General features: G+C 42.8%; 1 protein-coding gene across 1 annotated transcript in view; it reads right to left on the bottom strand.

Annotated features, from left to right (window-relative positions):
- Positions 1-16,989, bottom strand: part of LOC144769491 (cationic amino acid transporter 2-like) — a 448,818-nt gene that overhangs the window by 87,272 nt on the left and 344,557 nt on the right. Inside the window, exons 4-5 of the mRNA XM_078653623.1 lie at positions 3,373-3,538; positions 1,817-1,953 (exon numbers count right to left, since the gene is read on the bottom strand). Of these exons, the coding sequence (XP_078509749.1) occupies positions 1,817-1,953; positions 3,373-3,538 (303 nt within the window). The remainder of the gene's footprint in view (positions 1-1,816; positions 1,954-3,372; positions 3,539-16,989) is intronic.

Here is a 16,989-nt window from a genome sequence, read left to right as displayed (position 1 = left end):
AAAATCATCTCAACCCCCTACTCTGCCCCTCAGATGATCCACTTTACATATTTTAGGGCAGGATGATTCGGATATCCAAGCTTCTTACCAACAGTACATAGTGATCCCAACCCGCTCCCTGCCAGATTCAGGGAGACAGACAGACAAAAACAGTCCTCTATCTTCTCTCACATCTCCCTCCCTCCTCTGTCTCACCTCTCTTTCTCTTGTCAAAGATTGCGCCTGGGAAACTCGAAGTAATAGTGGGATTGAAAGAAGGGTGTCTGTTGTGGTAAGTAAGCACTATTAACACAACTAGCTTTGAAAATACGTGTGCCAGATATGTCTATACAAGGCAGTGGGGTTCCCAGTTGAACACCATCATAAAATATTTTTTCTCCAAAAAATACTTCTGTATTTGTTAAACATACTGTGTATACACAGACCTATTTTTTCAACCTCTCTCTTTCTAGAAATCCCGTAAATAAATCCTAACTCTATAACCTCTCCACCATTGAACAAAAACGTCCAATTTTTGTCAATTACCTTGGGTTTTGCAATTTTGTTTTAATTCTTGTCAGGCGATGAACCAAAACAATTGTGTTACTTGCATTATGTTGATTTAGGGTCAGATGTATGACTAAGAAGGTGAAATGTAAGACACTTGGGGTTAGATGTATCAAGCTTTTTTCTTGTCGCAAACGCTGCAATTCGCAAAATAGCAGCGTTTGTGACTAGAAAAACGGGAAATGAGATGTATCATGCAAACATTTTGCAATATTAAGGAATCGCAAATTTTGCGATTCCTTAATATTGCGCAAGCATTGAAGAAATCGCAAATTGCGATGATTTAAATGCTATCTATGAAACATTTCATTTTAGCAAATTTAGGCTAAGAAATCGCAAATTACCACCAACTTGTAGTTGGTGGTAATTTGCGAATTGTTTTACAAATGCACTTTATGCAATTTGTAAAGGTGCCATGTGATGCTCATACATGCCTTTAGGGCATGTATGTGCGCCATATGCGCACACATTTCATTTTCAGGGGTGCAGCAGGGTGTCCTTGAGACACCCCTGCACCCTTGAAATTATTCTCAATTTGCGATTAGAAATGAATGGGAAATTATTCCTTATTTGCGATTAGCAATTTGCTAATCGCAAATAAGAAATTTTAAGAAATCGCTAAAAAATAGTGATTTTCTACATACATGTCATTTTGCAATTCCCAAATAGCGATTCCTTAAAAATCGCAATTTGGAAATCGCAAAAGGGTATGTTGATACATCTTGCCCTTACTGTTTTATTCTCTTGACTTATTTATTTTCAGTTTCCTGTGATATATATTTCTGTTTACATTTAACTTTATCTTCATTTCCCATTGCATGCATTTTGGTGGGTGTTCTTTTCCCTTGCACTTTCCCTTGTTCCACCCCTCCCTCTCTTACCCGGTTGGTATTTCCCTACAGTTGATTCAGAGGCTGCATTAGAATGTTACGACAGGAGCGTGAGAGAACTTGCAGAGAAAAGGAGAGGCAGTGCTGTACTTGTGATGAGCAGAGGAGATCCAATAAATACCAGAACTGGACTTACCTTCGTGTAGAGTCTTCTTCACAACACTTACCTTGGGAAAATGAGCTTACAGTATTTCACCTGCTGGAATGACCAGGCACAGTGAATTTCCTGCAGGTGACAGTGTGAACATTTCACCCCTCTATCTGGATTCCACCTTTTCAGGCGCTTCCAGAGCAGAACATATGCAGAAGCAATATGTAGTACACTGAGTTCTTGACATTCAGGAGCGCTTTGCATGTGCCCCTCTGCATTTCTCCCTCACCTGTTGTTGCGATGCAGTCAAAACCGACAAAGGCATAGAAGCAAGTCGCAGCTCCAGCCAACGTGCCCGTGAAGCCAAAAGGCATGAACCCTCCAACTCCAAAGTGTTCCGTCTCATTGGCAGCCAATGACCGGTTACTGCAAGTAAGACAGGCAGTGGGATTAGAAGAGAGAAGCCTTAAACATCTCACGTAGAAGTGCAGAAAATTACAGTCTCACTGAAACACAGGGTGCCTTTCTAATGGACAATCCTTCCACAAGTCATAATGTATCACTAATATCTCACAAACAGCAGAACCTGCTCCATATCACCCACTAATAGAAAGGCACTTCTTTTGTATGCCTGTGATGGATAATAGTGTGCCAAACCGCCCTTGGATGTGATGATATTAGTGTCAAACCACCCTGAAAGAGAAATGTGTCCCAAATTATGAAATAGATGTAGCTAAACTACATCTTCGGTTATCTATTATTGTCGACAAGCTCCTGATATCACATAAGTGCTGGCCAATCAAAAAATCTCGCAATTTCTTTGTAGTAAAGATGTTTCTTAACTTTCCAAAAATCTTAACATTTTTGCTCTACTCTAATGTGATTTGGCATTTATAACTGGAGAACTAATGGTTAACTTAAAACACGTCCCCATCTTCAATACAACCGGGGGTGGATACCTCAAGTTTGTTCCTACTGCTGTACAATATCTCCAATGCACAGTTGTTACTTCTGCATTATGGAAACTGGTCTGGGAACCCAAAAATAAATCTCCAGAACATCTGCCATAGGCTTCAGCATGGACAACATCATTCAATTCTTCTTGAGCCACAGGCCTTAACCCTCTTATCACTGATGCCCGATGGACTATCTTGAATGGATAGTAGACCACAAACTCCACCCCCTTTATACCACATGTAGACACCCCTGTGACCGACTAAAGCCCCACTTGCACAACAAGATTTCCTTGCCCAGCTCTAGGAATAACTCATCTAATCCTTCAACTATGTCTCCCGATGCAGGCGGAATTTGGTACCTTTTAATTCAGGAGAAATATCTTTTTGTTGGGTTTGAGTTAACATGCAGCACCCAGTATCTATTTCTGCAGGAGAGATTATGTTTTATTCTGGTGATAAGATAGAAGAAGTTGCTTAAAGTGGTAAGCTTTATTTCTTTAGTCTGGTACTGGTATCTATTTAGAAAACTCAATCAACTACTTTCAGTATCCCTTCTGAATTCTGGCTGCTTAGCTTTTATGAATGACTAAATATGTATCTCACTTATGACATCTTGAACTAACTGTGCATACTTTTACTACAACATTAAAAACTTCACACCTGACGACTGTTGGATGAACTTTACCTTTTTAAGAAATGTACTACTCAGCTGAAGAAACAACACTTCTAACTGGAATATATTTGAATTTCAACTATCATAACATTACCTTTTACCCTTGGCTTCCACGGGAGCAGAAGGAACTCCAAGCAGAGAGTTTTTATGTGCAGGGGAAGTGGTTTCTTCTTTAAATTACTTGATCATTAAGCAAGAGCTCTGGTGCTTTTTTACCTCATTTTTTCAGCATCAGTCCTCAAATTCTCTTCAGTTAGGCTCCAATTCCTGAGGTCGCCTTTGATGAATCCGGTGATGATAACAAACATCAGGACCAGCATGTTTACAGCCGTGAACACCTTATTCACCATCGTGGACTCTTTCACTCCAAAGGAGAGGAGGCCTGGTGACCAAGATAAAATGAAGTGACAGTTACATTCACGGCACAAACGAATTGGCACAATCCACGAAGTGTGATCCAGTTGTGAGTAATTTATTCTTCATTAGGTGTGAAGATGGAGCCCATTCTCTAGCGACCTCCACCTCCGTGGTTCAACAACGGACTGGCTAACAGCCACAACAGATCAGCAACTAGAACCGCAGAACATGGAATGTCACTCATAAAATGTGTGATTACATTTAAACACAAAGTAGAATTAATGGCACCAGCAAACCATGGCACCCGCATTACTAAGCATGGCAACACGCGCGTGCACTATCACTACAACTACAGATACAACAGTGACATCATCGCAGTATGGCAACACAATGCCTATTCGGATACCATGTCCCACCAGCACATGCTGCACCTAGATGGGAGGCTCTCAAAGTTAGCATTCCATCACCTGTGAAGCTGAGGGACTCTGTGTGTTGCTCTGATATCTCAAGACAGTAGTATTTCCTGATTGTTTCAGTCAGACAGGCAGTCATCCATACAGTAGAAACTGTGGAGTTACATTGCCAGCTTCCACTGCTTATTATCTGATGCATGAATCTTGAGATGACTATGAAACAACCTCTAATCAGACCTTTCTTATTTCAACATTGGTAATCACTCAAAAAATGACATTTCCCCATAAACAAAATCTGATCACATAAACTTTTTTTCTTAGTTTTATTATTTATCAAAACATTTGCGTTTTTTAATTTTTTTAAATGTTTTAAACTCGTGTGATCATAAAACCTTTACAAATTAATACAAATTCATATAACCATTTAATTTAATTGAAAATTAAAGATTCAAATCTCTCAATTGTGGAAACCCCCAAATAAAACCATCGTACCTCCATTCTCACCTTTCATTCTCATCAAACATACTATCAACCATACCACACAAAAACTGACAATAAAATACACATCTGTAGGTGGGATTCTACTCGCTGTTACTCTTCAACATGATTGTAGAAGTCAAAATTAGCATTCAAAAGTCTGTTCAATTATTACTGATTAGTTCTTCTTTTGTTTGATTCTTGGGTAGGATTCCCAGATGTGTAATAACTGGTCTAGACACGTTTCGGTGAAAAAACAATTTTGTATCACCTTCTTCAGGTTCAGAAAAACATTTCGTTACATCTGTATAGTGGCCAGGGGGTTCTATGCATTGTTTAATATGGAATTATTTCAAGTTCAAAAAGCGATACTTAATTTTCCTGATAGAGGTCATCAATCATGGGCCAGATGTAGGAGAGCAAATACCGGTCGGTAACGGCCGAATTCGGCCGTTACCGACCGGTATTTGGTGTTTGACATGTAGGGGCCATCATTTTACAGAATCGGTAAATTTACCGAATCGGTAAATTTACAGATTCTGTAAAATACTGAATCGGTAATTTTACCGATTCGGTAAATCCATATGTAGGTGACACTCCTAAGAGTGCCACAGGCCCTTAAGAGTCGGTATTTTACCACCCAATCCAATTGGGTGGTAAAATACCGAATTCAGGTGTGCATGCACATCTGTGCATGCACACCTGTGCCATGTGACACACATGCATGTGTGCCACATGTCACACAAGCCTGTACTTGGGGTGCTAGAGGGTGTCAAAGTGACACCCCCTGCACCCTTGCGGGATTCGGTATTTACCGATTCGGTAAATACCAAATCGGTATTGCCCATTGATTCCTATGGGCTTCAAGGCCCATAGGAATCAATGGGCAATACCGATTCGGTATTTACCGAATCGGTAAATACTGAATGTTACCGATTCGGTAATTGAATATTAAAATTTACCTACATCTCCCACCTTCTAATTTACCGATTCATAAATACCAAATCGGTAAAATTCGATATTTATGAATCGGTAAATTAGAATTACCTACATCTGGCCCTAGGTATACTGTCAGGAAGTCAAATTTCCCTAATGGTATATTCTAATCTGGGTGAGAGATTCTCTAATTGATCAAGGTCCAGTCTAATCATGTACTCGGATTGTTATATGTCCACCATCTCTGTGGAGATGTTATAGTTCCATCTATATAGTGGTAATGTAAGTGGTTTCCCAATGTCTCAAAGTAGGCCCTTTATCCTGTACTTCAAGGAATTATGTTTACTTGGTGGTTAGTTCAAAAAGTTTCAATCCGTATTATTTCACACGTGCAACCGTCTACGTGTATTCGAGTCAAATCTTGAGATGAAACTTGGTTAATATTTAGCCGCCTGATTTAGAGTTGAGTGGTAACAGACAATTCCCCAACTTTTAAGACATTGCTAAATTTGGAAGAGAACCTACTGGATGAATTAACTCTGCCAATAAAATAGTATATAAATAGGTAAACTAATCAGTGGACTTTTTAGATTTATTATTTTATCCAAATAGTGGGGTATTACTGATGAAGCAAAGCTTCGCATATTTGCGGCTTGCCGAAATCAAGAACCTCGTTTATGTATAACAAGGTAATAAATGTACGTCTTACTAACATTTATATTAAGTTTGAGTAAAAGTTTAAGACGCTTGCCTATGTGTATTTCTAATGAATTAATCCGTGTCCTTTTAAAAAATGGCCGTCGCTTGTATTTTAGTTACTGCGCATGCGTCAGCCACACTCACGTGTCCTGACGCGTCTGCAGAAGTGGAGGGAAAGTTATGCGCATGCGTAATTCATAGCTGTGCTTATCATGTGGTATAGCTCGTGCCACTGCTCTTGTGTCCGTCTCAATGTAGCTAACATTTAATTGCATAAGTTTATATCTTGATGATGAGTTAAAAGTACCAACCCTGTGCTGTGTTTTTCATAATGACATTATTATGTATTAATTTGTTTTCGCTTACTTTTCATGTACCGCGGGAAATGGGGGTCTGAGTGAGAGGAGAGCCATATTGGAGGTCCCTTCTGCGCCTGTGCGACATTCGGCAGCACGAGGGACCTTGGCTGATGGAACATAGCCAGCTGGCAGTGATGGGCGAGATGCTCCTGAGAAAGTCACCTCTGCCCTGCGAGAACAGCGAATGTGGCTCCTTATATGATACATTGTATTGTTGCGCTACTGTTAGCTCATGGGAACCCCAAATCTGCTAGGCGGTACCCAAATATGTTAATGAAGGCTTCAATTCGCGTATTGTGATTGGTGTGTTACCCAAACCCTACCTTAGGACCAATTGAAATTGAGGGATTCTGACACTTTGCAACATTGGGGGGTGGTACACTGTCCCCAAACTGTATATCTACCCTGGGTTCACCTAGTGAACCGTCCGACTTGTCTGGTTTAGCTGACCTGTCACTGACCCAACGCACTCAATAGGTGACTGAAGATACAGAGCGCTGCGGAGCACTCTGTCCGAATTTGACCATAGACTAAGGTTTTACTGAACCTTAAAGTGCTGGCAAGGCACTTAACTGGGAGTTCGTTGACCCAATCGGGGTCTTGATCGATAGCTGCAGAGCGGGTGGAGCGCAGGCGTTGCTTCCGAACTGTGGGTTCCGGTCCTCTCCTGAAGAGGGTCCTGTCCTGATTCCTATTCCGAGGGTATCCTGTCCTGTCCTGGGTGTCCATTCTGCACCTGCTGTCCTTTGAGGGGTATCCTTCCTTGAGGGTTTCCTGTCTTTAACTGACCCGTGGCCAGGGTTTGGTTTCCACACCTTTTCTAGGTAAATATTACTCTGAACCTCTTGAAAATTCTTGCACCTTCTGAATTTCTAACTTTTGCTTAAATAAAGTTCAACATTGCATATGTTATATTTCCATGCCTTTCCGCAACTATTTGAACAGTCATTTATAATTTTGCAAAGTTATTCCTATGTCTTCTCAATTGTTAGAAATTATATTTTGCATAGCAGTGTGTCATTTTCTGATATGGTCTAGAACTTCGTTGCCTAGATTGTTCAAAGGCCCCTTCACCTTAAGTGAAGCGTGTTATTCATTATAAGCTCTTCTACAGTAACACACACATAGTCTATCCCTGTTTAGATAAATACTGACTTGCATAGTATCTTTTCTCGTTACATTTTATTTAGTACCTTGATGATTACTCTGTCATTATTTCTTTCTGCCTATGTGATTTACGTTATCTTGGTTATTGATTGCCTTATTTTGCTGTATCTCATGCAAGAAAATATTGAACTTTAGATAAACATTTTAAAACTTCCAGTTGTCCGTGGTCATTTAAACAGTATTTGAATGATATTGGTTGGGTTTGTATTTTGCTGCCTTTCCTTTACAGCTAGCTCCCTGATTCATTGTGGTCATTAGGCACCCGCATCGGTGGATGGTAAGTCGGGTGCACCGAAATTTGGTAGCAGGGAACACACACACACCAACTTGATAGAGCTGGTGAAGTCACCTGATCGATGTATATGGTGATTTGAAAAGTATATGGGCCCTGAAGCCGGAAACGGCGAAAACTGTTGGTCGGGTGGCCTCGCGCGCTCTATCAGTTTTCTGGTAGCAGAGGATGGTTAGGGACTAGCTAAAGGTTAGGCAGGATTAGTTGGACTAGTTAAGTCGGAAGCTGCTATTATATTAATGCTGCTAAAAGAGCGGCTGTTCTGAGGGAACTGATCACTCTCTTGTGAATACGCTGCTGAAACTCATGAATTTTTGTATTGTTATTATTCTTGTTCTTATATTGTTATATGTACTAATCCATGCAATTGTCAACCGTCTTGTTTCTTGTTGTCCGAACTCCCCGGGGAATTGAAAGGGCAAGTGGTGAATAGAATCCATTGTCCTGAGGTCACAGGTTCGAGGAAAGTTAGGTGCAGGTTAGGATAACCGGGAAGCACTAACTAGGGTTTTCTGAATACATGTGTGAATAAATGACAGTAACGGGGTTCATTGGCAAAATTCCCATAGTGGCGTAACCTAGTAAGGGTCACATCGGAAGAGTAGCAGGTTCCTCGGAGCTAGCGTGAAAGCAGAGGGGTCCGCTGAGAAACCTTAAACTCGGAATATATCCCGGAAAGAAGTGGATGAGTTTAGGGGAATAACAGGTTCACCGATGCTAGAGTGAAGGGTAGGCGGAAGAGATCTGCCCGCAGCGAGTGAAAAGTAAATGGAAGTAGTTTACTTGTTGTAAAAGAATTCTTTCTCTGTCTAGACACTTGAGCACTGTGGCGAATGTGTATTTGTTGTAAAATAACCAAGCACTGAGCACTTTAAAAGAAAGAAAGTTTCCGTTACCTTGTGAAGGGAGGGAGTCAGTCGCGAAGCGCCTCTGACGTCACTCTGTGCCGCGCTGGGATTGGTGGACGCAGCGGGCGGGTAGCGGAGCTGAAATTGTAAAGGAGGGGTGAGCGCCGGAGCGTGGGAACTGTCTCACGAAGGGGCCGCGCACCCATTGGCGGAGCTTATTTTGTGTCGCGCACCCATTGGTTGCACGAATTTCTGAAGCGCGTTCTGATTGGAGGTAGTTTGTAAACAAAGTTAGCGCAGAAGTCGTATGTGGCACTCGCGGACTACAGAGACGCGACCTGATCCAAGGCATCTAGGGTTTGAAAGGGATCAGTGGAAGGCTAACAGATACGATATTATGTACGGAACCAAGAGGAAAATGTCCCTTGTAAGTAAGGTGAAAAATTATTTTAAAACGGACAAACCGATTAAATCTAGGGAAGGTGTTCTTGTCCCAGCACCCAATACTCCTGCCTCATTCATGATGTTTGACCGAGGGTACAATACCTGTGTGTGGCTGGAGAATTGGGTGAAGTACACAAAAGATGACGGAGTATTGGCTTTTCCGTTAGATGGTACTTTCAATGGTAGGATCTTATTTAATTTAAGAACCCGAATGAATGAACTGCATCCCAGACCGAGACTAACGCAGTATGAGGCATTAGAGGAATGGGAGATTGAGGCTTTTGAAAGAGAAAGACCCCGAATGGACAAGGGTTTGACCAAGTGGTACCCCAGGCAGAAACAGGAATCCAGGGATAAAAGGATGAAACAGTGGAGGCAGAGCATGATTGTTGAGGGTCTGTTTCCCATGATGCCGGCATGTCATAACATTGGAGCGGGTGAGAAAAGTACTGAAAAATGTAAGCATTGGGGGGCCCTGGGGGATTCAGATGATGAACTAATAGATGACATCTGTACCAGAAGTCCGCCACCTTACAATGAGGGAACCCGACCTTCCAGTGTAGGAGATGTTCCCCGACGCCACTTCCTAAAGGAAGAAGACAGGTCCCTGGGACTGGGAGGGGGTGGTCAAGTATTACCCTATCCTGAGAAACCCGAACTGGCGGAAACAAGGGATATATATCCCAAAGTGCCCGCAAGTCAGGAAGAAAAATATCCACGTACGAAAACTTTTTTCCCCAGACCCTTGTATGAAAGCGAAGAGAAACCTTCGAATTCGGGACTGCCTTTTGTTCAACCTCCATATGGGGAAGAGCGCAGGTCCTTTAATACTGGAACTTTATTCCCGAAACCAAATTATGGGGGAGGACCAAGTGAAACGCATCCTACTGCCCCGAGTTTTACTCCTCCATTGACTCCCCAGATATTACATGACACAACTCTAAGAAGGGTACTAGTGGAAAAGGAGCAAGAGGCTCTAGCTAGACAAAGAACAGAAATAATTCAGAAAATTTCTCAGATAAATACTAGTCCTGAGGCATTGACTATTCCAGTAACTATTGGACCGGTGGTCCCGTTATACGGAAATGGTCAGGGAAATCCGATTACTCCAGTTATGACCCCAGTCATGGCAACCCCGAGACAGGAACCAATCATCATAGATGATCAGTCCAGTGAATGCGAGTCTGAAGTTGCGTTCTTGGAATTACCAAACAAACAGACTGTAAAGGGAATACAGCAGAGGTATAATCCTTTTAATACAAAGGAAATTAAATTAGAAACAGCAACCGGTACTAGGAATGTCTCTCTGGTAACTCCGGATGAAATTGAGAGTTGGAGTCGTGAATTAGAGAAGCAGACTCCGCAAACAAAACCTTTAGACCTCTACAAGCTGAGGGTCGAAATAGAAGAATTAATGGCAGGAAATGTGGGGTTGGATCGATTAAATACCTACTCTGAGGAAGAATTGTCGTTCATATGTAAAAGCTTTACAAGGAACACCAGAGTGCTCCACGAAAAACTGACCGAAACAGCAGTTAGTATGGGGGTAGATATCTCAAAATCCAAGCCCTTACAGAAACCGTACAGAGCAGACTTCTCAGACAAAGATATAGAACACCTGAATGTGGCAGGGAAGAAGTTGCAGATTAAAGAATTAATGGGGGTACTGCAGAAATGGGGAGATGTGGAAAAATGGAGAAGCAGGTGGGCGAAAAAGAGGGAAGAGGTTCGCTCCCGACAAGTGACTCCCGAGTTTGCTTTAAGAGAGGTAGAAAAACCTGAGCAGTTATGCCCCATGCGCGAAGTTCCAGGAGGGAAATATGTGCATGTCCCTTGGTCTAGGCAGGATATTGTGTCCTTCACGAACGATTTTCCAAAATTAAGAGAGAAACCAGTTGACTGGTACCGGCAAGTGGAGAGGTTCGTGAAGGTACAGAAATGTCTGTGGAAAGACCTGGATGGGTTTTTCGACATTGTGGTTCCAGTAGATTTATGGACCCAGTGTAAAATAAACATAGATTGGCCCAGTGAAGAGTATCCCAGAAACAAGGAAACAGGGGAGCCATCAAAGGATGTCATGCGAAAGTATGAGCAGGTAATTCAGCATTTGAAAGAAAAGGTGCCCGCAAAGGAAACTGATTGGACAAAGATAGATAGAACAACACAGGAAAGGGACGAGACAGTGCACTCCTTCTATGAGAGGTTATTGCAGGTATTTAAAACATACAGTGGTATTGACAACATCGACCTGAAGGATATGACGCACTTTATTTACAGGTTTGTAAATGGTTTAAGACCTGAAATTTGTCAGTGGATAAAAGACAATAAAATCTGTTGGCATACTAAGAAAATGGATGAGGTCCTGCGGTACGCTAAGTACTGCGAGGACGAGATGGCAGAAAAGAAAAAGGCCCTTAAGGAGAAGGTTATGTGGGCTCAGGTGAAGCTCGCAGAACAACAGGAAAAACAATTGAGTAACATGGTTAAAAATGCTGAGAACAAAAGTCCTGGGGGAGGGGGTGGAGGAAAGCCCCGGCCCAAATTTAGCAGGGAAGAGGCTATGAAAAAATTTCCCTGCCATCAGTGCGGCGAAATTGGACACTGGCGAAACGAGTGTCCCCAATTAGTCGATGTTAATGAGAAAACTCCTGATTTAATTCCACAGACGCAGAAAGAAAGACCAAGAAAGACTCAACCCCAGGTAAAAACAGTTCAGGTGCCTCGAGCACCCAAACAGGTATACAGGGGAAGACAGGCAGAAAATGAAGAGATAGAGGTTTGGGAAAGCGGGGAGAACAGAAATACAGCAACTTCGCAGTATCTGCTGAATGATACCTTCCTTTGTAATGATCAGGACTGACGGGGCCTGAGAGGGGAGGACGAGGAGTGCGTACTTGGCGCTTCCTTGCCGGTAGACCAGTCTGGACCATATATTGAAGGAAAGGTTGACGGAAATGATGTCACCTTTCTGTTGGACACTGGCCATACCCGTTCTACTGTAAGAACAGTGGACGTTCCAAACCTACCCCTCTCGGGAGAAAATATCCAAGTAGTAGGTGTATCTAATCAATTGATTAGTACTCCTGTTACCGAACCAATGGAGATTTCAATTGGAAATTTTAAACAGATGCATAGATTTGTCGTCTGTGACACCAGTCCAGTAAATTTACTGGGACGTGATTTGCTGTGCAAAATGAACTGTACCATCTTTTGCACACCAAAAGGTGTTGAAATACAGACCCCAGATGAAGACGGCATTTATAAATTATTATTGCTTAGACCTGACTCAGAAATTAAAAGATTGACCCTGCAGGACTTGCCCCAAGAACTACAGGAAGCCGTAAAGCCAGAGGTGTGGGATTTCACTGGAAAAGATGTGGGGTTGATGAAAGATGTGGACCCCATACAAATAGCCATCAAGGACAATGCAGTATATCCTAACACTAGGCCCTACCGAATGAATGCTGAAGTGAAAGCAGGTGTCACTCTGGAAATACAAAAACTATTGGAAGGAAACATCATACAGGAAGTGATGAGCAGCCCATGCAACTCACCGATTATGGGCATTAAAAAGCCTAGTGGCAAGTATAGGGTAGTGCAGGACCTGAGAAAGGTTAACAAAATTGTAGTTCCTTGCTGCCCTATTGTCCCAAACCCTGCAGTGATATTGTACCAGATTCCTTGGGATGCTGAGTGGTTCACTGTGATTGATTTGTGTCATGCATTCTTTTCGATACCCCTGCACCCCGACAGCAAATTTCTTTTCTCATTTGCTTTCGAGGGTCACGTGTATTGTTGGAACAGGGTCCCTCAAGGGTATACAGAGAGTCCCTCTATCTTTAATCAGATCTTGAAAAAATGTCTAGAGACTTTGATCTTACCTGGGAACTCTGTATTAGTGCAGTACATAGACGACCTTCTAGTGGCGTCTAAAAGTCACAGGGACTGTGTAGTTGACACCATTGCCCTCCTAAATCACCTGTGTGAGAAAGGGCATAAAGTGGCCCCTGACAAACTACAGTTCTGTGCAAAATCAGTGAAATATCTAGGACACCAGATAGAAAAGGGTGTCAGAAAAGTCACTTCAGAAAGAGTGAGAATAATTCAAAAAATGCAGTTGCCCCGTACTCAAAAAGAAGTCAGAATGTTCCTGGGTGTATTAGGGTACTGCAGGCAGTGGATTCTGGGATTTGCAGCCTTAGCCAGGCCCTTGATAAAAATGACCACGAGAGGAATGCCAGATGTTGTACAGTGGGACGATGAAAGTCTAATGGCTTTCACAAGATTGAAAAACTGTCTGTGTACAGCCCCTGCGTTGGGAATGCCAGATTATTCCAAAGAGTTTGCCCTTTTCTGTGACACTCGCGATAATTGCGCATTGTCTGTCCTGACTCAAGAACATGGCACGACCAGAAGGCCTGTGGCTTATTTCTCTGCCACACTGGACCCAGTAGCTGCTGGGTTACCAGGCTGTCTAAAAGCAGTAGCTGCTACCTGTGCAAGTTTGGAACAGAGTGAGTCCATTGTCATGGGACATCCTGTGACTGTGTATGTTTCACATGGAGTGGTAATTCTATTGACCAGAACTAAAACACAGTATCTCACCCCTAGTCGGCTGACTAAATACGAGAGGATTCTTGTGGGTGCAGCAAATGTAAGCATTGTTAGGTGCGGTATTCTGAACCCTGCCACCTTACTCCCCGACCCCTTGGAAATAGAAGGTGGGGATGATGATGAACATGATTGTATTGATCTGACAGAGTTCAGTACCAAGCCACGCCCTGACATAAAAGAAGTACCATTGCCTGAGCATGATAAAGAACTATTTGTGGATGGTTCCTGCCTAAGACATGAATTAGGAGGCTTGAGTGCTGCTTATGCAGTAGTGTCTTTCACAAAAATTGAACAAGCAGGTTACCTATATAACATCAAGTCTGCACAAGTAGCCGAATTGATAGCCATGATAATGGCTTGCAAAATTGGGAAGGACTTACGCATAACAGTGTATACTGACAGTCAGTACTGTTATGGCGTTGTGCATGACTTTGGCCAATTATGGCTGCAGAGGGAATTCATGACTTCCTCAGGTACTCCCATTCGGAATGCAAAAGTTGTTCATGACCTTTTAGAGGCCATCCAGTTACCCAAAGAACTGGCAGTGGTAAAATGTACTGCTCATCAAAGGAGCATGGACAGAGTATCTCTGGGAAACGATTATGCTGATCGAGTGGCTCAATGGTGTGCCAAAGATCGGTATATTGTAAATCCAAAACGAGGGGGGCCAGGAACCAGCTGCCAGCTTCAGGTGTTTGAGGAAGTGCCTACATGGGATGAGGTGAGAGAGTGGCAGGAGTCGGCTCCTTGGCAAGAAAGAGAGAAATGGAAGGAGGATGGATGTAGACCGAGACGTGTGGATGGTGTCATCATAGGTCCAACTGGTATGCCTGTGTTACCCCGACACTTGCTTGGCACAATGGCAAGATTAATACATGAAGGATCACACATTGGTAGGGATGCCATGATTCTGGTATTTCAACAGACTTGGTACAGCAAGAAATTCAGGAAGGTGGCAGAATCCCTCTGCCAGAGGTGCCTGTCATGTCAACAGATGAACCCAGGCAAGAGGACAATGGTTGAACTGAGCAAGATTGGGAGGTCAGGGGGTCCCTTTATAAAAATACAGATTGATTTCATCACCATGCCCCATTGTGAAGGAAAGCGATATGTCCTTGTCATTGTGTGCGTATTTTCGAAATGGGTAGAAGCTTACCCTACTCCCAAAAGTGACGCACTGACAGTAGCGAAGTGTTTACTAAAAGAACTGATACCTAGGTTCGGAATACCATGCATTATTGAATCAGATAAGGGTGGACATTTCCAGAATGACATACTGGCTGAACTCTGTAAGGCCTTTGGAATAAGGCAGAAACTCCATTGTGCATACCACCCAGAGGCTTCTGGAATAGTGGAACAAGTAAATGGAACTATCAAAAACAGACTAGCAAAGCTGACAGATGCTACTGGCATGAACTGGGTGAAGGCCCTGCCCCTGGTCCTGATGGGACTGAGAAGTGTTCCAGACCGCAAGACAGGCCTAAGTCCCCATGAAATCATTATGGGAAGAGTGATGAGACAAGCATGGGTGCCAGGAAGCAAACTGTTGAGTATTACTGATGATTTGGTGCTTGAATACTGCAGAAGATTGGGTGACCAAGTGCGTTCTATCTCTCGCCAGATTGGAGACGACGGCATCCTTAATCCAACGACTCCTCTCCACAACTTGGTTCCAGGAGACTGGGTCAAAATAAAGAAGCACACTCGATCAAGCTGTCTGGCACCAAGGTGGGGAAAGAAACGCCAAGTAATCCTGGTGACAACCACTGCAGTAAAAGTCGCAGGTGTTCCCCAGTGGATCCACGCCGGACACACTCAGAAGGTATTGCCAGACAAAGGATTTGAAGAACCAGGGCAACCAGCAGAGGACCCTGAAGAAGCCAGACCAGTAGCAACTGACAACGAGCAGCCCAGCACCAGTCAGGTTGCAGAAACAGCAGACGTTGGCCCAGGAGTAGTTGACTGCGAACTGCCAAGAAACCAGCCTGCTGAAGAGGTCCAGGAAACTGAGCCAGAAGTAGCTGAAGACGAGCTGCCAAGCATATGGCCAGAAGAATGGATACCGATGATTGATCTGACCGAAGATCCTATCAGAACAAGAGAACGACTTAGTGAAGGTAGAGAGTGGACTAGTCAGGAAAAGCAAGGCACAGGCGAAGAACCTCAGCCACTTGAGATTAAAATCAAAACTGAGGAAGGAGAAGGTCAGACAGGGACAGAGCACGTGATTGATACAGATCAAGTGAACAAGACTGAACAAGTACCTGATACTGAACAAGTGCAGGATACAGAGCAAGTGTTTGATACTCCTCCACTAACTCCTGATGTGGATAAGGGACAGACTAGACATAGAGTAATAGTTCGAGCAGAAGAAAATCAAGAGATCGAAGTGCTTGAACAGGATCAGATAGGGTTAGAAAAACGGGTTCAGGAAACAGAAACAGAAAAAGAGACAATTGAAAGCCAAAAACAAAATATTCCTGAACAAGGCCAGATTAGCAACCAGGCAGAAGAATTTGATGCTAGCCCTGGAACTAGTCAGATAAGAGAAGTAGGAGAAGAAAGTGGAGAAGAATTACCACAAGATAAAGAGAACAAGAGAATAAGAAAAGAAAGTGAAATCCAAGTACCGACTAAGAGACTAAAGAAAAGAAACAACCTTGAACCTAGGTTTGTAAAAAGACTGAGACTAAGGATAAAGACAGTGGAAGAAAAACGTGCAGAAGCAAGAAGAAGTGCTCGAATAGCAGAGCAAGAAGAGGATTCTTCCAAAAGAAGGAGTGAGCGAATAAAAAGACAAAACAAAAAGTACAAGTCTCCTGAATGGACACTGGTTTTGGAAGAACTTGAAGATCTTGATATAACTGACGTGAGCGACGGAGAACCTGTCCCAGAGTACTCAGCTGAAGAGGAAGACGAACCACCGTGAATTTGCACAAAGTAAGCTAGTTGTGTAAAAAGTAAAAAAGAGGGGTGAGAACACTCCTTCTGAGCTAAAATGTCTGATTCAACAGTGAATGGTAGACCTAGTTGCAGCCGTTTTAAGACGTGTTGCAAGGTGTGTATATGTAGTGTAGTAGTACTGATAGTTATTTGGATAGGATTAACAATTTTCATTCCCTTTGCTGTAAGTAAAGATACTAACATTGTCCCTACTGAAGTTGTAAATACTGACAATGAGGAGCTGACAACACAGAGTGTAGAAAGACATGAGAGAGCATTGAGAC

Source organism: Lissotriton helveticus, chromosome 7, assembly GCF_964261635.1.
Source record: "Lissotriton helveticus chromosome 7, aLisHel1.1, whole genome shotgun sequence".
Taxonomy (NCBI): Eukaryota; Metazoa; Chordata; class Amphibia; order Caudata; family Salamandridae; genus Lissotriton; species Lissotriton helveticus.
The sequence above is the reverse complement of the archived record's forward strand: the minus strand, read 5'-3'. Positions and strand labels throughout refer to the sequence as shown.